The sequence below is a fragment of the Thunnus maccoyii genome, chromosome 13 (assembly GCF_910596095.1).
Source record: "Thunnus maccoyii chromosome 13, fThuMac1.1, whole genome shotgun sequence".
In the NCBI taxonomy this organism is placed as follows: Eukaryota; Metazoa; Chordata; class Actinopteri; order Scombriformes; family Scombridae; genus Thunnus; species Thunnus maccoyii.
In genome coordinates, this window is record NC_056545.1 from 16,061,030 (window position 1) to 16,087,112 (window position 26,083).

At 40.6% G+C, this 26,083-nt stretch overlaps 1 protein-coding gene across 1 annotated transcript; it reads right to left on the minus strand.

Moving 5' to 3' along the window:
- Positions 1 to 244: 244 nt before the first annotated feature.
- On the minus strand, positions 245 to 24,364 carry taok1b (TAO kinase 1b). Its single transcript, XM_042430803.1, has 21 exons — positions 23,777 to 24,364; positions 14,254 to 14,512; positions 13,687 to 13,758; positions 12,193 to 12,294; positions 12,056 to 12,101; positions 11,866 to 11,962; positions 11,646 to 11,759; positions 11,108 to 11,199; positions 10,769 to 10,862; positions 9,772 to 9,853; positions 8,658 to 8,825; positions 8,215 to 8,421; positions 7,910 to 8,044; positions 7,548 to 7,784; positions 7,197 to 7,325; positions 7,022 to 7,105; positions 6,665 to 6,784; positions 6,315 to 6,554; positions 5,983 to 6,195; positions 4,977 to 5,159; positions 245 to 4,437 (listed from the first exon to the last, which is right to left on the minus strand). Exons 2-21 carry the CDS (start codon positions 14,383 to 14,385, stop codon positions 3,937 to 3,939), a joined length of 3,048 nt encoding a protein of 1,015 aa, XP_042286737.1. The 5' UTR covers positions 14,386 to 14,512; positions 23,777 to 24,364; the 3' UTR covers positions 245 to 3,936.
- Between the last annotated feature and the right edge of the window lie 1,719 nt (positions 24,365 to 26,083).

A 26,083-nucleotide genomic window follows, 5' to 3' on the forward strand; every position in this document is an offset into this window, starting at 1 on the left:
AGCAACAATTTAAGGCAATGTAGCTGCTGGCTGCAGCTGTAAGGAAATCCCCTGTGTACTGAGTCTACAAAGAGAGGGTATGCAAATTAAACATGCAGTTTGAAGTCAACTACACATTTTTTCTTTACTGCTGTATCATAATACCTCAGGCATTTCTGACAAACAGTTTAAAGATTTCAAATATTTAGGATGAAGTTAAGGGTTTCTGTAATGCTTCTCACACACAAATCACCATGGGACGAAGAAATATTAAAATTACTTTATTACAGATGATTCTTTATCCAGTAGCCCTCTTCCAACAAAAAATAGTAATTACAAACAAAATATTACATTTATCCCCTAAACTTTGTTTCTGAATTTCTTTTATACATTTTAAATCACTTTGTCATCTGTAAGGAATAGCTTTTCTCTTCTGCTTTGCAACATTCAGCTTTTTGCACAATCTATACAATTTAATACAGTTTAATACAGGTCTCTGGACCAGGGAGAATAAAACAGCAAGATCCACCAAATGACAGGAGAGATAAAAGGAATACTGATAAACAGACTGTACAGAGACGTAACCCTGCCTCCCGCTTTCTGTCAGCCAATGGCAGCCATCCCTCAGCACGCTGAGGGTGATCACAGTAGACTCTTTAATCTGGTCAATCACTTGTGCAATCAGTGCAAATGATCCAGTTCAGTGACCAAGGTCTAAAGCTAGACTCTGCCCCGACTGCCTCGCAAAAACACCTGGGGTTTCTAGTAAACACAAGAGAAGGACTAAAAATCTGCCACTTGTTTGGCCCTCTGCAGACATCATTTGGAAAATAAAATTACCCTTTCTGGCATTAAAGGAAATAAAACAATAGAGAATTGGAAAAAAGGTTGATAAAAGATGTTGGATACAATGGCATACTGACTGAGGAGAGAAGTGGGACCACCACATTCTGTTTGTTTTTTTCCTGTTTTCAGGAATGAGCCAAGAAAAACAATTTATTGTAATTGTAAGTTCTGACTGCTGGGTGGCGAGATTTTAAAAAAAGGCAAATACTTAAGTGCAGAGTGAAAATGCTTTGTGTGTAACCAGAACAAAAGAGGGTTCACCCCACAAAACCTCTAAGTTTTGCAGCTCAAATAACAGATACATTTTCATTGTCTTGTGCAACAATTTTGAGACAATTTCAGGTTGTAGAGTACACTAAATATCATTTATGCAGCCAAATATTTTAGAATTCAGCAGTTTTTTCTGATTTTCTACATCTTTAAGAGACAATTCTTTCTTTTTCTATGTTATTATAACCTTGACTTTAGGCCCGTAAGTCTTCTAAAAACCATGAAAAACCTAAATGCTCAGACTGAATCTTCTATAATGGGTATCGTAATGTCAGTAAAATATAGCCAATGCTACAGCAAGGCTAAACCTATCTAGATTTCAAATTATGTGCAAAATCATCCTCATTCAGCATTAAAACAAAACGTTGCCATTTGCTCGAGGCAATCTGACCTAGAGTTGTGTTATCATTCACAACAGAATATCTGTAACAAGTTTCAGAACTCGCAGTTGCAAGTTAAGACAGTGAACAGCCAGCGCCGGTAAATCAAACGTTCATTGGAACGCCGCTGGTCTAAAACCACGTCACTGTGTTCGCATCACAAGAAGTTAATTTGTCTTCACTTTGTCAATTAGATTTCCATATTTTCTAATTCAAAATATACAATATTAACAGGGTTCCTGTACATTCCACCTCTGAAGAATCATAATGCATAAACTCTGCATTTCACCATAAGACTTCCACCTCTATCTCTATAATCCTTTTTTTTTTTTTTAATAAATTTATATAATAATACATATATCGGTATATATATTTTTCTTTTCTTTCACTTGGTTGAAGAGCTCTTCCCAAATAGATCGGGGGAGGAGGTTGAGACCACACCAAGGCTCAGGAGGGGAGGAAACGGCGGTGGAGGGAAGCGGGGAGATCGGTGGTCAGAACACGACACTGGGGTTCACGAGGGGTGAGACAGAGCGGGGTGTCAGACCGGGGAAGGTTGCAGGGGCATGGCAGCGGAGATCACAGCATCACCACCCATCCACCCACCGAGACATTCAGCAGTCACCAACCAGCAGAGGGCTCGTGAAGCTCCTCCTCACGCTGCGTGTTCATTCACTTTGATTCTAGACACTTTAAAAAGATCTTTTTTTTTTTTTTTTTTTTTTTTTTTGAAATCACAAACAACACACAGGGACGATTTTAGGCAACTGTGATGGTTAAAGTTGCCCAAAAAGTTGCCCCCCCGACACAAATACTAAGTTTTTTGAACTTACATTTGCCTGCTGCTGTTGCTCATTTACAGCCAGCTCAGTTAACAACTGATAAGAGCGCTATTTTTCAAAAATTCAGATTTTTTTTTTTTTTTTTTTTTTTACACTTTTATGTCCCACTTTCACAAAATTTACCCTGGTACATGCATTCATCAGCAAAGTGTGTAAAGGGACATTCTGTTTGACTAGGAATTTAAATCAAGAAAAAGTATTGTACGTATGTGTGTGTGTGTGTGTGTGCGTAAATGTGTCTGATTAACATTTTCAGTGGGGATCACAACACCCCCTGGTGAAGCACTACTTGAGTCTTCTTGAGGTAGGCCAACAGGCATGATTGATACGTCAGAGAAAGTTTTCTACTGCATAGTGCGTCGCTTTCACCGACACATTGCCAGATTAGACCAATAAATTACGGCAAACAAGTGAAGACTGAACACCAGTTCTGAAACTATTCAAGTAGAGGTTAGTGCTGCTGAAAACCCATCCCTGTCACGAGGGGCTGTGGACCGCTCAGGCTGTAGTATCCCTCAGTCTGGTCGTCCAACGGGGCAGGTGTGAGTGACGGAGGAGGCCTGTGGAAACCCAAGAGCCGAGCCAATGAGGATGAGCATGCACGAGAAATGACTGCTTTTCTCCTCCGATCCAGCAACACGTGAATAAACTGACTGTCTCTGGCACAATCTCTTTAAATACATAACAATATGTTGGCATAAACAATGACGAATCTGACTCTGCACCTTTACATTTTGGCATCTTTGCGGCATCGCTCACAGTACATAATAACTCTTACACTTGTCAGAGATACCCACTGGTACTCACTTACAACAACCTTTGCACATTCTCTTTTAATATTCCCTCTAGACCTGTTCAACGTGTTCTAAAACTGTCCATCATTCAATCAGTCTTAAGTCAGAGCCCTACATTACCTCCCGCCTTCTGATTTTCCTGTGACTGCACAAAAAGAAATAATCTCTTTAAACTTTCTATCAGTAAGTTGTTTGTCTGTGCTTAAATCTTAAGCTGTGAATGGTTTGCAGGGATTTTATCATTTGCACGAGGACAAAATTCCAAATGTTATTTTAAAAAACTGCCTGCTGAATGTGAAATATTATTGTGCAACCACGATATCAGAGCAATCAGATTTGCCCAAAATCCTTATGGAAAGCATACTGCAAACAACTGCAAATAAACAATACTACTCTGGATCTATGGCAACAGAGACTAAAATGGCAAAAATAAACACATAAAATACCTCTTTAGGCTACAGTAAAAATGACACTATTGCACTGTGGCATACTGTATATGGCGCTCAGCCATCTTGGATTAACGTCGGGGCTTTTGGGTTTCCACAGACTCCTGCTAGCAGTACACTGATGTGAGAGAGCAGTGGTGATGGGAGAGGAACTGGGCTGAGGGAAACCCAGCCTCAGTACTGTGCAGTGTGTTTCAGATGTACTGTGGGAAATAACAACAAGTCTATGTAAAGCATGTGTGGTGCATGCATGGTGTGTGTCTGTCAACAGTGTGACCTCGGTGCACAAGAATTTAATGTTAAGACAAATATTGTGTTGCTTGTTTGTGTGTGTGTGTGTGTGTGTGTGTGTGTGTATGTATGTGTGTATTGGTGTTTTCTAGGTGTACGACAGGTGGGATCCGTTGGAGATTTGAGAGGTGATGCTGGCGCTCCTGCTCATGCCCTGTTCATTCCTCCCCCCTGATGACGTCCTCCTCATAGCCTGCGGGCTGTTCCTCACCCCTCCTGCGCCTCCCCCGCTCCCCCTCTGACCCCCTCCTCCGGGGTGGTGGAGGCTCCAGGGCGGCGGGCCCCCAGCCAGCATGGGGTGACCCCAGGGCTGCTGTGAGCTGGAGCCCCCCTGGTGGTGATGACTATGGTGGCCTCCTCCTCCGCCTCCTCCGGGCCAATGGCCTCCTCCCTGAGCCCCCTGGCCTCCGCCACCTCCTCCCCCCCAGCCTCCCTGGGAATCGGGAGCCAGGTTGGTGAGCACCATGTTGCTGAAGCCCAGCCGCATGGACTCCGAGTCAAAAGCCTCAATCTCTCGGGCCTGGCGCTCCAGCAGGGAGCGGATTCGCTCCAAGCGCTCGTTCTGCAGGGCGAGCATTTCCTCCTCGATCTGGGGAGATAAAGACAGTGGACAAGTGAGTGCAAAATAAATGATAAATGTGCACACAACAATTTGTCTGTTTGAAAAAACAGCTGGTTCTTCAGTTCTAGGTTGAAAAAAAATAAAATAAAAAACTGACCCAGATTTTTTATATTCCTGAGAAAGATAATGAATCATGTTTTTCTCCGAAATAATAAAAAGTATAATAAATAGAAAAACTACATAGATTTAGAAAAAAACAAAACAAATATTTATAACAAAGACATTTACAACTTACGTACTGAGATATTATGTGCAAATGATCTTAAAACACACGTAGAAACAAGGTCCATTCAAGGGGAAAAGACTAAGAAAACTAAGGAAGGGCTGAATCATCTTTAGCTTAAAGACACAGTACATGATTGTCAACACATGGTAGTCCCATGACAAAAATTCAAAAGCACAGTACAGCTTTGGTGTTTACTATCAATCCCATATTTACTGACAGGACTTGTAATACACATCCTGACAACAGACAACACTCGGCAAAACTCCAGGGACTTTCTTACTTTCTGCTCCAGCAGAGCCCTCCGCAGTGAGACCCTCTGCTCCAGCTCCCTCCTCTCCTTGTCGTGCTGAGCGTCTGTTTGCATCTTGATCTTGCTCTGGTAGGCGTTGAGCAGCTCCAGCTCCTGCTGCAGCTGCATCCTCAGAACTTGACACTCCCCCTCTTGAGCCTCGTCTAACCGCAGCTGAGGGCAGGTGAGTCAAAGAGAGACATAAAGAGAGAAAGATACAAAGTCTGTCTGTCAAAGCACCGTGATGTTTGTTTTTTGCCCGGATGACGTTAATACAGAATAATTAATTTTCATTCCTCATAATGCTGGACTCAATAATGCTGCATCTGAATTAGAACACAATACATGTACTAATATTTGCCTTGAAAGTATTCATGCGTCACGTTTTTAACAAATAGAGAAACAAATACAAAAAATGTTCCATTACAACAGAAAACAATAAGTGTAAGAGCCCTTCCACGAATCAAGGATTTTTAATGACGTCTGAGGACTTCATTTGTTAAATTCAAGAACTTTAAATGTCAAGACAGGAAAAATATTTACCGTACACACTGACCAAAATGTGTCTGTAGTAAGTATTGAGTACTGGAAGTGTACAAAAAAAATTGGTTGCATTCTTGGTGTTGTTCACATGTTCTTAAATGAGACATTTCCTGATTTATATAATAATTTTGCTAATTTTAAAACTGTATTTTATTGTGAAGTTCTTTTACGGCTGCTGGAGACAAAGACACATAAACATTGCTCCATTTGAGAAGTTTGACTTCTTTTGTTTAAGTTTATATAATAAGGTTTTTCAGGAAAACATTTTTAAATTCCTTAATTTGAGGTAATGAAAATGTATTGTTTTGGTATCGATACTGATACTCAGGTTTAATTTTTCCACCAGTATTACACATTTTCAAATGATTCCCTGTGACGAAACTAAATATGGACATTTTCATATCAATGTTTCATATACTCCCAGACTCCTTAGACCTTCTCTTCAGGTACTCACAGCCTGTGTGGAGAGCATTTCATTGATGGAGTGGTCGTACTGCTCAGCCAGGATGGCCAGCTTCCTGGTCTGCTCCTCCTTCAGCCTCTTGAGCACAGCCTTGTGATCAGACTTGGGCGTGGTCTCCAGCAGGTGGTTCCTGAGGGCCTTGTACTGCCTGGTCTGAGTTTTACAAGTCTCCTGGAACTGCTTCTTAATCTGAAGCTCCTTAGACTGAAGAAGACAGAAGATGTTGAGCAAAGGAGCTTAACCACTGGAAGTGTCGTCATCGTTTTAAAGCAAAGTTTAAAATTACAGAAATACAGCAATTAACTCTCCATGAGTTTATATACCTTGAGGCTCTTGGGCTGCTGTCGGACCTCCATGACATGCTTGCGCCTCAGCTCCCGCTCCCTCCTCTTATTGTATTCCAGCTGGTTGGTGAGCTCTGTCTGGTGTTGGGTTCGTATCAGCTCTGCTCGCGCCTTCTGGATGGTCCCCAGGTGCCGGAACTCCAGCTCCTGCATCGACTCGTGATGCCTGAGTAGCATGGCGTGCTCCAGGTCCTTCTGTGTCTGCCGTTTGTTCAGCTCCTGAAAAAAAAAGAAGGGAAAAGGCAGGTGAGAGTGGTCAAATGAATAAAAAATTAATGAAAAAGTCAGAGTGGGTGGTGGTAGCAGGTACTCCTTATGTGTGTGAGTACCTCTCTGGCCAGATCCTGCTCCACATTGTGTCTGGCAATGAGGATCCTGCGTTTGAACCGCCGACACTCTAGTTCCAGGTACTGCCTCTGTCTCCTCAGCAGGTTGGCCTCCTCCTCCGCCTGGTAATGGACATCATGTTGCATTATGATAATTTACTGTATACCTCACACAGAATCTTCAAGATGACTTGGGAGATTAAGTTTACGGACACTGATCTCAGAAGTTAAGCGGGGTCAGGCCTGGTTAGTACTTTCGTTAGTGTCACAGATTCTATTGAATGCATAAATTCGTTGCTGTGTTTGTATAAAATCATCACTTGGTCTTGCATGTGTAGATATTATCTGAGAAATCCTGACCTGATAGTGCTGGATGTTTTCTTTCTGCTTGGACAGCCACTCCTGCTTCTCTTTCTTTGGAGTCGACTGGTTCTCGCTCAGCTCCTGCCACACAGTTGTAAACACTGTTTGGACACTGTTTTTGTTGAAAACAAACAATGATGGACAGAATCATCAGTAGGTCATGGTGTGTTACCTCTTTGAGCTGCTCCTTGCGCAGTTTATACTCCCGCTTCTGTGACTCGAGGAAGCTGCTGAGCTCCTTCTTCTGCTGCACCTGGATGTGCTGCTGGAACTTCTTCTCATCGTTGGTAAACGTCTTCAGCTACACCAAAAGAAGAAATTGATTAAGAGACATAAAAAAAAGCACTTGCCTCAGTTGTAGAAACACACTTTAAAACAGGAATAATTGAATATAACCTGTAAAGTAATCAGATGAGGTATTTAATATAATATGAATGAAAATTAAACGCGCTTTTGTCACTTTATTTTTCCCTTGACTTAATATTTTGTGTACACGTTTTTCTTTATTCGTGCATCAACGTACGTCTTTTTCCAGGGCTGCCTGGTGTTTTTTCAGCAGCTTCTCCATCTCTTGGGTAAAGTTGTTCCTCTGACTCTCCAGCTCTTTGTCCAGCCTCAGCCTGTGCTCATCCATCTCCCCTTTCAGCTTGTTCTCCAGGGCCATCAGGTGCTTCTGATGTTGCCGCCTCATGCGTTTGTATCCTGACATTTGCTCCCGCAGCTCCGAGTCCTGCTCATGTTCCTGCATCTCTCGGGTCACCTGCGAGACGAGGCGGGACGAAGGAGGGAATCGGCTCAGTCCATTCAGATTCGGATTAAAATACAGGAATTTGACTACTTAAGTAAGATGAAAAACATAGAGGGGTAAAGCGAGTGTGTTCTCACGAGTGACGCTGTGCGTATGGTGGCAAAGTGCTCTCTGTTGCGGTAGTGCTTCCTCGGGACCTGAGCTGGCGTTTCCTGGGGCTCAGAGGGTTGACTGCTGGCTGCCTGCTCCCCAGAGAAACTCTCCTCTTCTTCCTGGAGACATGAGGCAGCAGTATTAACACATTATTTTCTTACACTATTTAACAGTGTACTTACAGAAAGGAAGCATTGGGAGGATTTGGGATAGAGTGAGAATGATTTATAGGATTTAATTAATCTGAAAAAAACAATAACAGAATTCAGATCTGTGTCACTTAACCCACCGGTTTGAGGTGTATGACAGAGCTGTTGGACATGACCGTGTGGTCTCCCTCCATCAGGTCCAGCTCGCTGCGGCTGTCCTGGGCAGCTTCGTTCAGACTGTTGACAGAGCTGCTCTGGGAGCTGGCGCTGATAGACATGCTGGGGATGGACTGATTACTGCCAACGCTGTTCACCGTTCCTGTCCGACCTGCGCCCGGCTCCAGCTCCTGGAGAAAGAGCGGAAAGACGACAGAGGCGAGAGCGAGGGAGAGAGAGAGAAGCCAGAGAGAAAAAACAAGAAAGACCAAGAGACACAGACAGACATGCATGCAAATTGATGCATGCTTGGTTATTTTCCCTGGTGGCAAGTGTATTTCTGTGCTCAAAAAAACAACAACAACACACAAATCTTATTCTAACACTGTCGCTTTAGCTTTAATTTAACATACAAACATCCACACACCTCGTCTCCGTCCTGGGCTTCCGCTGTTGGTCCGTTGTGGGCCTCCTGGAGGAGAATCTTCTTCATCTTGCGGTACTGCAGGTTGTCCAGCTCTCGCACCGCATCCTTGGTCCTCTGAATAAGATCCATCAGCACGGAGTCTGGACGTTCACGCTGCAAAAACGCATGCTGGAGGGGAGGGTGACAGGAAAGAGGATGGAACATCATCAAAAGAGAAGCAAGGGGAATGACCATGAGTTTTCATCCTTTAAAAAAAAAAAAAAAGGGGAAATTCCCATATTTGTCAGCCTGGCTCTTATTCTCATGTTTCTGTTGTGACTATTGGAAATTATTTGATCACCACATCCGTTAAAGAGACTCTCGGCATATGGAATGCAGCAAAAATGACTTTGACTGGGGAAGAGGGCACAAGCTTCATTCACTTTTTTTTTTAATTTGACAGATATCATCTCAAATGATTATCTTTGACCAGAGCAGACCAAAGTAAACATTGAAAAGCTCAAATTACATTCAACACAGTCAGTTTTCACCACAGGTTTTCCCATGTTTTAGTGTCATTCTCCGTGCAGATTGCTGGAAAGTTGGGCCAGAACCCCACAACAACACAAGGAGAAGCAGTTACAAAGAAAACAGTAACAGTTTCAACTGTGTTTAAGAACAGGTACTTGACATTTATAAAAAAAAAAGAGACTGTGTGCAGCGCTGCCATAACCCAAGGACAACTTCCATTAGCAACAGTGAGTCCATTAGTGGGCTAAGTGACAGCTGCTCAGTTACTTAACAATAGATGCAGAATTCACATCTCTACAGTAATTATGTCTGTGTTCTATCTATAAAACAGAGCTCTGTGTGTGTCCCTGTAGATGTTCTGCTTGTATGTGTGTGTGTGAAAGTGTGTGAGAGTGTGTATAAATCCGGAAGAAGAGGATTAGTGAATCAAAATAGAAGCTTATAGGGACAGAACAGAGCGCAAACATCAGAGAGAGATTTATTACCAGAGGGTTTTTCAATCTCCATCTTAACACACTGACCCTGCTCCCTGTTTCTGTACAGCAGTGTACAATATGTGTGTGTGTGTGTGTGTGTGTGTGTGTGTGTGTGTGTGTGTACTTACACCCAGCATGTCGTCAGAGTGCGGTCTGTCCTGGGGGATTTTCTGAAGGCAAGAATCGATAAAGTTTCTAAAGTAATCCGTCCTGGAACGAAGATGAGAAGATAAAGGGTCACACGGACGGCCTTTAGCAAATGTCGACATCGTTTTAATTTCAATTTCATCGTCTTAGGTACATAATGCGTTATCATTAACTCCTTAAAAATTCCTCTGAGATTGGCTAAATTTTCAAAAACATTAATGCGGTCTTAAATGCCTTGTCCTTGGTGACCAAAGTGCTGCTTGTTTTCATTCCCCTCATCTAATCGTATACTTTTCAGGTAGAATGCCAGGTCGGATATGCAATATGCATAATGGAGCCAGTCTGTGCATAGTGCTTTGAAGATTTCCTCAGACTTCAGACAAGTGTCCACTTTCAGACCTTCTGCTTTGGTCCATACAGGATACATCTGTACTCATATCTTGACATTCTTTTGCCCTTTGGTCACACTGTGTGGTGGCGTCTCGGACATCACAAACCAGCATATTTACCATCATTAGAAATCAAGTGTAGCAGTGTCGCACTTGTGGCTGGTGCATTTTCTGAAGTTTTATAGTGGGTTTAAAACTGTAAAAGCTTCCAGAATAAAGTCCAATGTCATTTTTGCTTTTCATCTCTCACTGCTGAGACAACTTGCAGATAGTTGCTATACGAATGATGAATTCAAATATCTGTTTTGATTATCATTTATATATGTCAATTAGGGCTGTGCGATATGACGATATGTATTGTGTGATGAGAGAAAAATGTCTGGGCGGGGCCGCTATATCGGGATAGGTATCGTTATAAGGATATGAAATGACCTATATCGGGATATGAGATTTTGGTCATATAGCACAGCCCTAATGTCAATAAAAGGTTAACAAGACAAAATACCTTATACACTTATACACTTATAAATACACTTATCTTGTGAGTGTGAGTGAGTGAGTGTGTTTGTGTATGTGTGTGGCACCTCACCATTCACTGGATTGCAGTGTGGGGCTCTCATTCTGCGCTATGTGGTATAAGGCACTCATTGCATTCATGTTAAACAAGGGAGGCTTCCTCTCCGCTGCAACAGAGATGATAAGAGTTAATATTTTTAAAGTTAGTATATTTAAAAACATGTCGATCTATTTGGCAGTGTTAACAAATCCTGGTGGGGTGGGGATATACTTTGGGAACATCTGGATTACAGATTGTACCTTTGATCTATTTTAGGACTAAACTTTATACTATTTTTTAAAAGAAAAACAGTCTTTCTAAGGCAGTTATGTTTAAAAAGATGATGCAATACACACATGTACTGTCACTTACCTAATTCTATACAGGTGATCCCTAAGGACCAGACATCTACCTTTCCATCATACTGGCCCTCATCCATAGCCAGAATCACCTCTGGGGCCATCCTGTATGGAGGAATAAGATCAAGTTGAGGTGGGAAATAGAGAAAGATAAACGAGGAGATGGTTTAAAGTCAGTTTTAAAACACACAAATAATAAAACAAATAACTGAGACTGTCACAGCCCCGTCTTTAAAGATAAATAAAGGAAAACAGTAACTTTCTTTTACTATAAATCTTATAAAACTTAAAGGCACTGTAGGATGATGTCTCTATCCTCAACAAATCACAGCAGCAATGTCAGCAGGCAGCTTTTCAGTTGTGTGTGTGAATATGCAAAAGGATTAAAATACTTTTTACAGTCAAATCAATTTCGTGGATCAATGTTTCTTTAAGAAGACACTCAATTAGAGACCATTCATAACGTCAACATTTTTGGCCAGCTGAACATATAACACATGTGCAAAAAAACCCCAAACTTTTCAGGTCATTGAGAGAAGATTTTCACTCACCAATATGGCGTTCCCACAAAGGAGTTGGCAGGCGAGGCGATGGAGGCGGAGCCAAAGTCTGCCAGTTTGACCTGCCCAGGCTCAGTCAGCAGGATGTTACCTGCCTTCACATCCCTGAGAGACAGAAAAAAAAAAGTGTATGAGTGAGAGAGCGGAGGGATCTACTGTTAAGAGAAGCTTCTTGAAACAATATAGGTCTAGTGAATACAAATTTACTCACCTGTGGATCATATTGTGGGAATGAAGGTATGCCAGCCCCTGCAAAGCACCATGTGTAATGGCAGCAATCTCTACTTCTTGTAGAGGTTTTTTATGAACTGATGGAGAGAAAAAAAAAACAGTCTTACATAAACATCTCATCTCTTGCGGAAGAGAAATCTGACACAAAACGACGTTTAACAACCGCTCACCTTCTAGCAGATCAGAGGCTGAGCCGAGACAGTACTCCATCACCAGCTACAGGTAGAAACAAAAAACAAAGTATATAATATAGTGTACGTCTCCATACAGTATAAGGTAATTCTGTGCGTGTAAACATGTGACTTACCCATGCTGTGTGTTCACGGAGGTAACAACCTTTGTACTCTATACTGTTGGGGTGCCGGATCCTCTGGAGAAACTTCACTTCCTTTATAATATCCTGCCATTTCTGTTGGGGAAAGAAGAGACTTGGCTTTGAGTTCCTCTCTGCGTTAGAGGTGAGCGCAGAAGATTGTCTTTCAATGTAAACAGAGGTAAGGTGGTTCTCTTCACAGATTATGTGTAATCTGATTATAGCTAATCTGAAATCATGAGCACACCGAACTGTATCGGAAGACGAGAGTTTAAGTGAGCACACGGGAGTGACCTTGTGGAGATGGTGAGTTGTGTGTTTTGTATTACTAGAAGGAAGCTAAAAGTGTAACAGCTTAGCAGTCTAGGAGCAGGAGGTCAATCTCAGTCAGAACTGTAACGATACCCAACAATAACACCGTAGTCCAACAGCTCTTTAATTGGCCTTAAACAACCTGAAATTACCTGAAGACACACAGATTCTGGATGATGGATTCACATGTAGCAAAGTAGTTTGCTTACTGATACAGGATTACTTCAATGAATTCAGCTCGCTCTTTGTTTTTCCTGGCTTTCATGTTTGGGTTTTCACTATTTGTGAATATTTATCAATGATTTCAGCATTCATGATTTGTTGCAAATATTTTTTTTTTTTACATGACGTTTCCAAGATGTGATCTAATGTTGGTTTGTGGCACAGAAAGTACAGTATCACATGAAGAGCAGCTACATTGATACAAGTTGTGACAAAGTGTACAAAATTCACGGTTTGATACATAATCAAATAAAAGGATAAAGAATTTCTTTATATTTCATTTAAAAATGACACTTTTAATTGAAGAATTTCCACGCTACAAATTCCAATATCTAGATAAATTATGTTATAGCTGATGATGAAAAAAGACCATGTGAGCATTTCATACATAAGAAAAAAAAGGTTTCTTCCGTTTTACCACAGTCTGTTGCTGAGTAAACACTTGTTGATCCTCCACACATGTATTAAGACATAAAAATACTGTGCTTGCAACAATAATGTGTCTGATATGTTTTTTTCGACATATAATTACCACTTTATAATCCTTAAAATGGCATCTACTCCTTCTCCCTCATTAAAAATCCACAATCTGTGAATATGCAAATAATTTTAAAAAAGTTTCACTGCTGGATACAAGATGTCTCCTGCCTCACTAGAAGGTCCATTCTCAGTGTTTGTGCACTAGGGGCTTCAAGTTTCCATATCACACTTGTGCAAGTTGCATACTGGACCAGGACTGGCTTCCACGCTAGTTGTGATGTCACAAATCATTGCTTGTAGGCCCGCCTCTTCAACTCAGATTTTCAATGAGTGCAGAGAAATTTTCCACTTTCATCATAGGAATGTGAAAACAGACTTCTAGTGTCAAACTATACTTCTATAGTGTAGAAATGTTTATGGTCAAGTCTGCAAACTATTACATAAATATAATCAATCTCATTTCTGCTACCTCACCTCATTAGACTGTTTCCCACTGTAGGACATCTTTTTAATTGCCACGACCTCATTCGTGCGCACATCCCGTGCCTGGGAAACACAGAATACATCGTCAGTACACAATAACACAGAAACATACAGTACATTTATTTCTTTGTATATTTTCTCACGTTGAGGATGTGGTTTTTTTCAAGACCTTTTGTACTTTTTAAACCACACTATGTGCAATGTTCATGAACAAAAGTGAGATCAGAAAGCTATGAGTGAGTCATATTGCTCTGCTGTACCTTGCTGCTATTAAACCCCACTATGGACTGGTAAAAATAACTTTGCACAAATCATTTCTGCTCTTTATTTAGGATCAAACAGCTTAACTTTTTTTAACTGTGGGACAAACTCTGGGAGGTTTACTCAGTTGCTAACATTAACTAGCAAGTAAACAGCCTTGAGTTACTGTATTACTCAGAAATTTGCATAACAAAATTGATCAACTCAACTATGGGACTGTTGAGAATTTAGCTGATCAACTCCCTGATTAACATCTAAGATTTCTTAGAAGTCTGTATGAAGATGTAGTTGCCGTACAAAGTAGACGGCGCCAAAGCTGCCATGTCCAATCTCTCGAAGGTCAGAGAAAAGCTTCTCTGGGTCTTCTTTGAAGAAAAGCTCAGCCACCTCCGGATCCTTCAGGCTCCCTGCCCTTACGGAGGAGGGCATCCTGGTTGATGTAGTCCCTTATCACCCACGCAAAGGGGATGGGACTATCTGGGTGCTGAGCTACGCCAAAGCAGCTGAAGATTCATCTGCAGTAATGGATGGGCCTAAGGAACCAGCACATGGGCACCTAGATGGACAGACGGGAGGGGTTGAGGTGAAGGAGAGACAAGGAGACACAGACGGGAGTGTTAGCAAGGACAAGATAAAACACCACAATCCTGCACAGTGTAAAGAAGAGTCTACTTGCTCAGCTGATGTGATTTTGAAGATACCAGTGAGAAAAATCAGTGTCCAAACTTTGAAGGGAGAGGAACTTGCAACACAAATCCACAAGGAAAACTTGATGGACTCAGTAACATTTCATTGAAATCTCTTTTCATCCAGTCCAACCCCCCCCCCCCCCCCCCCCCCAAGTGCTAGACCCTATAGAATATAATCTGCTAATTGCAAAGTCATCACAAGTGAACCAGTTCAGCAATTATTGCAGATCTGTAAGCTACTAGAATGACTGGGCAATGCAATTATACCAGCTCAAGGATTGATTTCATGTCCATGGTTACGAGGTGGCCTAATGTAATGAGGGGTGAGCTCTAACGGACGATCAATTAGAGGGCCTCAGGTCAACCTTTAGTGTGTACTCTAAACTGGATTCATCAATTTTATTTCTAGTTAATGCATGTGGCATGCATGTAATATTAGTTTATGTATGTGTGCACATGCAAAGTTTGCTGAAAGTATGTGTGTGCAATGCATGTTGTGTATTATACTGCAAATTCTACTATACACAATTGTGATAATTTCATCACTGGTGCAAGTTCACATGAATTAAAATGAGTGTTTCTAACTTATAAAAGCCTTTCATTGGGTTATATTATAGAAACACTGAAAAAAAAAAAGTCACTTACACAAATGGGGATCATATTAAGTTTCATACAAATTAGCAGCATTTGTCAACATTTTATTTCCTGTGTGGTATAGATGACACTGCTCTGATGTTTATCATGTGCCATTTGTTGTCACTGTGTGTCATTTGTGTTATGTTGAAAGAGTTTTGTTATGTTTTTACTGCATCAGCCTTTTTAGGTTGCAATAATTACTGAAATCATTCAGTATTTGGGACTTTTACTGCTGGATGTCTACAAATGATTTGCAGTTAACATACTTCAGCTTTCAGACGCATCACGTTCTTTGTGAATATACACTTTTAACTGCACGATGCATCTCTGCCCAGGATGAAGACAAAAGGTTCGCCGAGCATAACGAACTCATCTGTCTCATGCGAAATTGTGGCTTGATGTCAAACATGCTAATTGTGTTATGTCATAGACAGATTATATACACATTCACACCTGGAAGCTGCCAGTATGACCACATCCTGCAAAAAGAAATGTTGCAATATTAACAAACATATATATTTTAAGTAAACACGTATATCACTATACTGCAAATTTGTACAAAATTAGACCAAATACTTCTAGTGAAGAAAAACTCTTAACACATGTAAATAAAAAAACTTCTCATTTTGTTAGTTTTTGAATAACATTTTGTTTTAAATTATTAATTTAAACAGCAACATCTTGCATTGTTTTAATAGCCCTACAGCCCAGAGATCAAACCAGTGACCACATACTACATACTTGTCTAACCTTGAGGCTACTCTGACCTTGAAAACCTATTCCAGCGCCTAACAGCAGCTACACCTAAGAAACACCCCTCATCTAGTTAGGAAGGCAACACACAGTCTTAAAAAACTACTTCACCTTTTTCAACCTGATCTCCACATCCTGTCTTCAGCCCAACAACCCCCTCCATACCCCGACACAACATGTGTATCATTGCAGATACACACACTGGGTGAACTCATTGCCTCCTTTCAGTTTATCTTCGGGTTGGCAGCACCGCGGCGCTAACCTAGCCAACTGCTGTAGTTATCAGTGCAGCCTGGCAGCCCGCTGTACCAAAACCACACTGCTGGCTGAATGTCACAAGGTTTGTCCTGCTGAAAGCTGTCCAGCTGACTGAGGAAAAAAAAAAACAACACAAGAGCGGAGTTCTTATACCAAAACACACAGCCCTCAAGGACAACAAATACCTTAGTGGAGAGAAGCTAAAAACTGCTGCTGGGAGCAAACTTTAGTAACACTAACAGAGGTCTAGTCTTTTTATGTTGAATTCTAGTGAACAGAGAGTCCTTCAACATTTTGTCTGACTGCTGGCAGCATTATTAGATAGGCATTATAACACAGATTGTTTATTATTATTATACATAATTTCACTTTCATATAGGGCTCAAAGAAGCCCTGTAAATCTAAGTTTTACCACAACACAACAAAAGTGCATAAAACATTGTGGATAATCAGGTGTAAGGAGTTGGTGATGTGCACAGTGACTTCAGGCAAGTACTATCTTATTCTTTAAGATGTGCCATTCAGTCTGACTTAATGTAGGAAATGCATTCATTTTCTAGCAAGACAATGAGCTGAACTATATATATATTATGAATATGCCAGACTTGTTGGAAGTTAAAGGAGACCTGGCTTGCATGGCCTTCCATCTATAATGACCAGACTTCACGTCCGCTGAATATCTTTTATAGCATCTGAAAAAAGTGTGAAACTAGGCAAATGTACTGTATGCAAAATCCCACATAATGTCATGAAACTGATGTTAAAAGCGGTGAACCGTGTTCAAGTGTTATGCAACACATGAGACCAAATTCTCCTGTGTTTCGTGACAACCTGACTCTCAACACACAAAGTGCCAGTTTTACCAAACTAAACCACAGGGATGGTGGATGTGAATCATACAATATTTTTAAAAGACATTATGAATTCAAGCTATAAGGTAAATGGAGAACACAGAGACTGTGTGTGTGTGTGTGTGTTTGAGAGAAATCTTTTATCATAAATGTTGAGATTTTGGTAACTTCTGTGTAAAAGACAGAAAAGCTTTGAAGCTGAGTAAAAAAAAAAAAAATCACTGCTGTACTCTAAATGATTGCCCAGCGAAGACAATACAGGCTGTCTCGACCCACAAAAGTCAGCATGCGAGCAGCAACAACAAAACAATCTTATCAACACTCTGATATCAATGCTTTCTGTACCACAAAAACTTTTCTCCACCTAACATGTGATTGCACTTCCTCATGAATACTTTTCTTGATTCAGCACACACCGATTTCAATCTGCGACCGTGAAATGGATCACAAGCTAGGTCGCTAACAAGCGTACTATCAGATAGTATTTTACTGGCTATTTACTGCAGGCGACATTAGGAGAGCCGTGAGCAGCGTCACCGTGTTGTCAAATCAAAATGTGACACATTAGTACAATTACACTGATCAGATGAAACGTTGGTCGAGACGACTGCCAGCCTCCGTATAGCTGTAGTATAATTAATTCCTCTTAATTAAAGCTGTATTCAATGAAAAAAAATGTTATTCCTTGTCTCAAAGGCTTTTGCAAATTGCTGTTAGGAAATGACCTCATTTCCCTTTAACAGTTACTGGACTATTTTCTAATAGTTTGTTCTGATAATTAAGTTTTTCTGATGCGAAGATGTTGGTAGATGTTACTGTGAGGTTGTGGATTTTTCTTCTGGTGTGGTAAAATTAAATTTTAAATAATTTTATGTTCCTTCCCTGTAAACGGGCTTTGGCAGTGCCAGTCAACAACTGCGTGTCTGAAATCACAATTATTTAAAGGCTGTAAGTGGTTCCCAAACTTCACACCCTCCCATATGTGTATTAATTGTACTTTATCAATATTACAGGGCTAACTAGTGACACAGGGAGCCAAATAAACTGTTTTAATTCAAATTACATTGTCAAAAACATGAACTGCATGTTTCTTTTAAATAATATCAGTACTTCCCACAGAATTAGATTCTATCTGAGGTGTTAGCTGACCGGAGGAGGGGGTTATATATCATCATTTGTATGTCAACTTAGCCTTTTTAAATGGAAATACGTATAATGAATCTTCACCTATTTGTGTGGATTCTTTTGACACTGTTCTACTGTGCTGTTGATGACAAATGATGATATATAAAAAGGTGGTAAATTAGGGGGCACAGATGCAGATTTACAGATACAAATCACTCTGCATTTATTTGTGCATTGTGTTTTACGAGTTACGTAACTTGACTTTTGTTTATGAATACTAATGAGACTGTTTTAAACCCGTAGAAAAGAAACTAATTCATTGTGACTTGCCAGTTTTTGAGAGGAGTTTGCTGTGATGTTATCTCGACATGAGAGAATGGAAGCTTCATTATTTTATTAGGCTATAAGAGAATTAAACTAGACTAGACTTGGACTGTGTGTATGTTTCTAATGGAGTAGACAATATGTAGGAAGAAAACAAATAAATACAATTGGGTATTTATCTCTCTCTCTCACACACACACACACACACGCACCAAATGAAACACAGCACTGAACACAAAGTCACAAGACTGAATCTGGAGGAGATGGACTGGTCGGCAAGACGTGCGCACACACTCGTTATCACAGGGAACAGTGTGTTCAAGAAATGCACCAAAAGTTGTTTTTGCTTTAGTGCTCGAGAAAATGGATTCTCTCTTGATGTATTATGTGAATTGATTTCCTCCGCGCTATAAAATCACCAAGAAGCCTAATGAAGAGGCAACCAATATACAAAGGCTGAGTAGCAAGGGTTGTCACAGAGAGAAGGAGAGAGAGAGAGAGAGAGAGAGAGAGAAATGGAGATAATAAATAATCAAATACTTTATTGATCCTCCTGGTGAAATTCTCTTAGCTGCACAGGGTCAGCAACACAAGAGCAACCCTGCTGTCTGGCTGTTGGTCAAAATGCAGAGAAAAGAATATAGCCTATCAGATACGCAAGATATACGAGAGAAGTTCAGGAAGTGCTGATAAAAACCTTAAAATGCAGCCTGAGACATCCATCCATCCACCAAAAGTTCCTTTACATTTTTGGCTTTTTAAAAACTCATAACAACCACATGACACAGTTTCAATTACTATAATCTAGGATTGGGAAATTAATCGAATTTTATTTTCAGTTACGACTTTGGCCTCTCACGATTATGAAAACAAGATAATTGAGATAAAAAAAAAATTATTGTGCCGCATTCTGTTTCGCAATGATTTGTTATAAATCCAGCGCGTTGTGTGTCGGAGCAGCCGGACAGCGCAGTGACAGACAGACAGGCAGAGCGGAGTCTTCCTCACAGCGCCAATGTGTCTGAATCTAACAGTCAAATAATCAGTGGCGGAAACTGACTTATTTAGACATCTACAGGTTACTTTGTCTTAGTTTCAGTCAGACTTTGGTTTCTATTATTTTAGATACGAAGACGCTTCGGTGCTTGTAATGATCTTGTGCTTAATTGTAAAAAGCTGATTAGAAAAGCATTAGATTGGTTACGCGTATACATGGCAGAGAAATCGGTGTTCTGCAGGCAGTGAAATCCACCTGTGGGAACCAGGTTTCTCTAATCCCATACTCCGATTACTCTGATTACAGAAAGCAGGTTTATTGTTCACATGACAGTTAAGAAATCAGCTTTCTAGAGAAAACCGACTGTAACCTTGTTACTCAAGTGCATGTAAACACACTGCAGGATAATATAAGTCAGTGATATCTGTCAAACCTTTTGTTTGTATGTAAGTATGAATGATCGTTTTAGTATTGATCACTCTCCACACAACATGCATCTTAACAATCACTACAATAACAATATGATTTCAATTATTTTGTACTAATTTATTTTTATATAGTTTAGTTTTCAGTAGGTAGTAGTAGCGCACCACAACATAGTTGATTTTATTTATTTTGATCTGTGATTATATATATATATATATATATATATATATATATATATTAAATGTATTAATCTCCTTTTTTTACATTTATTTTCTATTTGTTTTTCAGTTGAATTATATTTAAAAGTTCAAGTAAATCGACTGTTAAAAAGACAGGTATTTTAAAAGATCAATAAATACATGATGTTTCCAAAGTCAATGCGTAATCGCATTAAATAATCATGAATATATCTCAATATTGACCAAAATAATAGTGATTATGATTTTTGCAATAATCGAGCAGCCCTACTATCATCAGTTATCAACGCTGGTTAGCTACAGTCAACGTTGATAATGGTTCTGATACAACAGTAACACTGGGTTAAATGCAATCCTGAGATGTATAAGAAAGGTTATCATTCCTCCACAAGTAGCCACTATCAACAGATTGTCAGATTAAATATTTTAGAGCTTCTGCACATCAATGGTATGCCCACATACTGTAGGAGTTTTTTGTTATTTTGGCTGATTATACCTCTTCTCATGTATAATATGTACTTGATTGACATCTCCATGACTGTCCTAGTTCTGTTGTACTGTTAGGGCGGTCCAACTTACTCCATTATGAATCTTTCAGATGCACAGAGACAAACTCAGTAAAGCTTCAAGTCAATTTGAAAAGTTGAATCTCACAAACCAAAATAACTGAAACCACCTGTGTGGGTGGACAGGGCCATTAAAACATTATTTTCCTGGACTGTGGGAACTCAAGACTTGGTGGTCATTTTGATTTGCTTTATTTCTCTCTCTCCTTACAAGAAGAACATCTTCACAAGAGGATAATCTCCATTTACAGTGTGTAGTTGCACCCTCATGCTACCTTAAACATAGAAGAATTACACCAATCAGCATCGGATTTGTGCTTGAAACTGCCGCTGTACTCAGTTTAGGTATTAGATTCAATATTTTGAGAGAAAAGGTGAATTTGGTGCTTCATTTTTAAAAACTACCGCAACATCACAGCTGTTCAGAAACAATGTTCATTTCATGACCTACATGTGTGCTGTTGCTCAAATGGTTCATATGCTACGTTTATATCACCCAGTATGGAGGGTGGGGTGTCCGTGATCCTGCTTCCCAGACTGATTACAGACTGTGGCTTTCACTGAGTGGAGGAAGTGAAAGCTCTCCAGCTACCCAACATCAAAAACAACACCATCCCGATTTGCGGTGCTACAGAAGTGATGGCGACAGAGGAGAGGAATAGAGTGACCGGACACTAAGAGGATTTGACCTGTCCCATTTGTCTCAAAGAGCTCCGTTTTCACTCTTCCTATCGGGATAAATCTCACAACAAACCAAGTTTCCTCTGAAGAAGAGACACTTGGGTAAAGAAAAGGGCATAGAGGCATCCAAACATCCAAGTTTACAAAGTCATCCCAGTGGATGCAGTTTGTCATGTCAAATGGAAGCACTACTGGATGCTAAGAGGAACTTGGACTTGGGACAGAATCATTTAGACTGTATAAAACTGGAAATCATCTCCAAAAACATGTACAATTTGAGACTGAACCTAATGAAGATCAAATGACTGAAGTGTTATTGTGCAAATTGTGTTTGTACTGTGTGTGTCCTCTGCCCATCACCTGAGGAAGAACTGTGGATGAGCCCATCCTCCCCTTTAAGCTTCTTGCTCTTAGTCTGACTCATCAAATATGCTATTGGTTTCCAACTGTTCAGCAGACAGTCTCAATCAAGGACCCTGAGTAGATTCTTTGGAACTCCTTTTGAGGAACAAGACTTATACTACAAATTCAATAAATAATAAAATAAACCTATTTTTGAATTGATGCCACTGCCAGTGAAAACCAGAGGACCACTGCCAGATAGAAAGTTTGAGATTCAATATAAAATTTAAAAAAAATAGAATAAAAAAATCACTGTAGGATTAAAATCAGTGCTCATACTATGACATAAGTACTTTAAAAAATGTATGGTGGCAGCACTGTAGTGGACCATATACATATAATGAAACCAATCTTGTTCTGCAGTGGCTGACTGTCTCTGACTTGGACTTTAACAAGCAGGGCAGGCTTTGCTCCAGTCTCTAATCCATTTTTCCTGGGAGACACTTAAAGCCATTATGCAGTGTGCCCATATTCAGTACCCCCGATATAACTGACACAAAAGAAAACATGACTTTACCGAGGCCTCTCCTGCATCGAGATGTTCACAAGCAATAACAGCTGCGTACCTCTCATCATCAGCTACCAGCAAGTCCTTGAAAGTAAAGAGGGGGAGCTGTTCCAGTCTGTGAATGCACTGTTGTTCTGACGAAGCACGTCAGAGACATAAGTGAACAAATGACAGGTGTGCAGATCAGTATAGGTTTACCAAGAACAGAGGAGAGCAGGCACAGGTAGCCAAGCAGAAATCTGTAATAACAACAGCAAGGGGACAAGTTGTACCTGTCTCTCAGATCCAGCCCATAGGCTGCATTTATATCATAGACAGTCTGTTCATCACGGTCTACAGACACCAACAAAATAGGTGGACTGCTCATACTGCAGAGCTTATTTGTCAAAGAGAGCTTGTATATCTGGCACATAAAACACAGAGCATGTGTAGGTGTTTGGGTATATCAAGCCTTACACATTAAATCTGACAGATCACTCCAACAGACACGTTTTGAATTGTAATCTTGGTGTCACAACACTGACGTTACGCGTGATTTAACCTTATTGAGAATGTTATGTTAAATCCTTGTGTACCTGATCCACTGTCACGCACAAGTCAAGCGGCGGAGTCACAGATAAGCCAAGCAGAAGAGTGGCTTGCTGAGTGATAGCCAGTGTTACGCAATATCAACACAGAAAACTGAGGAATGCGACTCACGTCAGTGCACAAAAACAGCCATCAGCGGGCGATGGATGCAGGCACACTGAAAAAGCAATGATTTGTCGGTCTCTCCTGGCTGATGCTGCTTGTAAACACAACGCCAGGACTCGTACGTGCGACACTAACAGATAGCGGCTTGACCGATGTCACCTACCGTAACACAGCGAGCTGTTCAGACAGTATGTGACTCATGGTTTGTCCCCGGCAGATAAGCAAACTTCCAAAACAGACACCTCCAAAGCCGAGTTTCACTTGACGTTACAGCCACAGTGGACAAAAACAAAAATGAGGGAGTGGCACTGCTTGCAACGATAGTTGCATAAAGCGGATTAGCAAGCTAACGTAGCTGGCTAACCCCTCTTTAGGTGCGTTAACGTTAAAGCAGGCTGTTCGCATTATTCACAACAAACCAACTCACAATTGTGCTCGATAGCCTTGCGTCCAGGGCATCGATATTATTTGCTGATGTGTTACATTATCAATCAGAACAAAAACACCATTGTGTCCAATAAGGCAGACTAAAATCTGTCGATGCGATAGACCATACAAGTTGTCACAGCAACTTTTGGTTAGCTAACGTTAGCGAATAGCAGCCTGTCTAGCTGGCTAGCTCGCAAGCTAACCAATGTTGCAACCGAGCTCCACTGCAGAAGAAATCTACCCATCGTTAGTTAGCAGAAAGCTAAAAGTTAGCGACATACTCACCTGGTTAATATAAATCCACACGGGTTGAGGAGTGGGTATAAGCGGCTGATTAATCCAGTCACCCTGAACACGGCGGAGAAAAGTGTCTGACGCCAAATCACAGACGAGGCAGTCCGGGGGAAATCAAAGTGTGAATTCGCTAGCTAATAAGTTAGCAATGCTAATACGCTCATCTAACAACTGTACAATCGCCCGAACCCAATACAGACGGTCACGCCGAGTCTGGCTAAATTTTAGCGTTGTTTTGCATTTATCCGAGCTGGCTCCAGGAGTAATTTATGTCAAGGCAAGCTGACCTGGCTAACGACTGTCAGGCGTTAACTGTCACAACGAGCTGCCTGCTAACGTCAGGCAGCGGCGAGCAAAGTTTCTCTCCTCGACAGGCAGGCAGTTCCCTAAAAATGGCGGCGAGGAGAATCACCTCCCTTCCACCGTGAGAATCAGGGAGCAGATAAAAAACACAGCCGGAGCTGGACGGTCAGCGGTAATAACTGAGGCTAGAGTACATATGTGGCAGCTTTGGAGAGTCTTGTTGGTTGCTGTCTAGCTGCAGCCTACAGGGTAAATGTTGCCCCCTCCCTTATCTCAGTGTTTGGTGCTGCTGCAAGCACAGGTGTGTGGTCTGGATGGAGAAAGCTTTGCATGCACAACATCAGTCTATTATAGAGCAGGTGAATATTCATAACAAAGTATTGGACATTCCTCTCCCTCTTGTCCCTTCCCTGTGTGTGTTTGACCTTATACACTTTTTGAGTCACTGAGCTCCTAACCTGATTATCAGTTTCAGTCCTAATCTGGCCTCTACTATAAATAGCCCGTCGTTAATTTACAGTGTTAAAAAACACTGTTTTCTATATCCCAGAATTATAGCAGATCTTCTCAGGGTGTCATGAAATGGGGTCAAAGTCCAACATTTGAGCTAGGACCACACTGTGCAGCTCATCAGCCCCTGTTATGTGGAGAGCAGAGGGTTTTTGTTTTGTTTGGGGTTGTTTTTTTTTTTTTTTTACATCAAAACGAGTAAACTAGTAAACAAAAAGCACTCTTGACTATACAATACAGACACTGTCATCTTATGATTACATAAGCATAAAAAGACAACTTTTGTAGCTGAATGCTGCCTGACAAGCATCAGTCAGAAATATACATTTCTTTGAGATGTTCCAGTTATTACATGAAAAACAACTTGATATCAATAAGAATCAGATCCAGGTTTGTTTTTTTTTTTTTTTTGCCAAATAGGTTTGTACATATAAGGTTTTTGCCTTGGTGTTGTGGTGCATAACAGTCAAAATATACACAAAATTAAGTAATCCTACATAATATAAAAATGAAATGTTGTAAAAATGTATGTAAAATATGAAATGAGAATGAAATGAAATGTACAAAATATTTACCAGGAATGTACAAATAGTGTAAACAATATATGCAGTGTGCAATTAATAATAATAACACTACAAGCCATGTCAGAGCAAACGTGACACCACATTACAGAGGAGGATTACAACTGTAGCTATAATCTGCATTGAGGAAATATAGGATGTAATGCGATGTGTGCATGGCAGCAGAGAGGTTAAAGATGGGCATTCCACAACAGGCTGCAGGCCGAGGGACCAATCAGCTTGCAGGACGGGGCTCGGAGGGCTTTGATTGGTTGCTCGGCAGCCCTGTTGTCATGATGATGGGAGTCAGGTCCTGCCTGTGTGGTCTGTATCCAGGCACAGAAAGTATACTGAAGCAAATGATATGGATGGATAGGATGTAGAACTTTCTGTCCCTGACACACACACACACACACACACATACACACACACGTGCATGTATAATGTAAATAAATGATTCCCCCTGAGTATCTCCATAGATATTAGGGTTTATTCAAAGACTGAGCATATGTGTAATGATATGTGAATTTGTGCAACTCAAGCTTTCTGAAGATGTACATTCACAGATAGCTGCTTGATGTACAAGAGTGAGTTTTATCATGTAATAGTGAATATTTGGAAGTCTCCAAGCATTTATCTTATACCATTGGAACTGAGAGTTCTCTATTTAAACCAGCGATTTAAAAGTTAAACATATATCAGTCTTAAAGGAACCAGAGCAATTTAGTCTTTTGAGGCATACAGATGATGATCATGGTCTTTAAACTCATTTTAAATTTTCAGTTATGTCCCCATGCTCATTACAGTATGGTTGACCTGTAAATTTCCTCATGGTTGTCTATTTCATCATTCTCCCTCCCCATATTCCCTGTGCTACCTCCCAGCTTACTGAGAACTCAAATCTGGCTCCTCGGTTCCTTCGCTT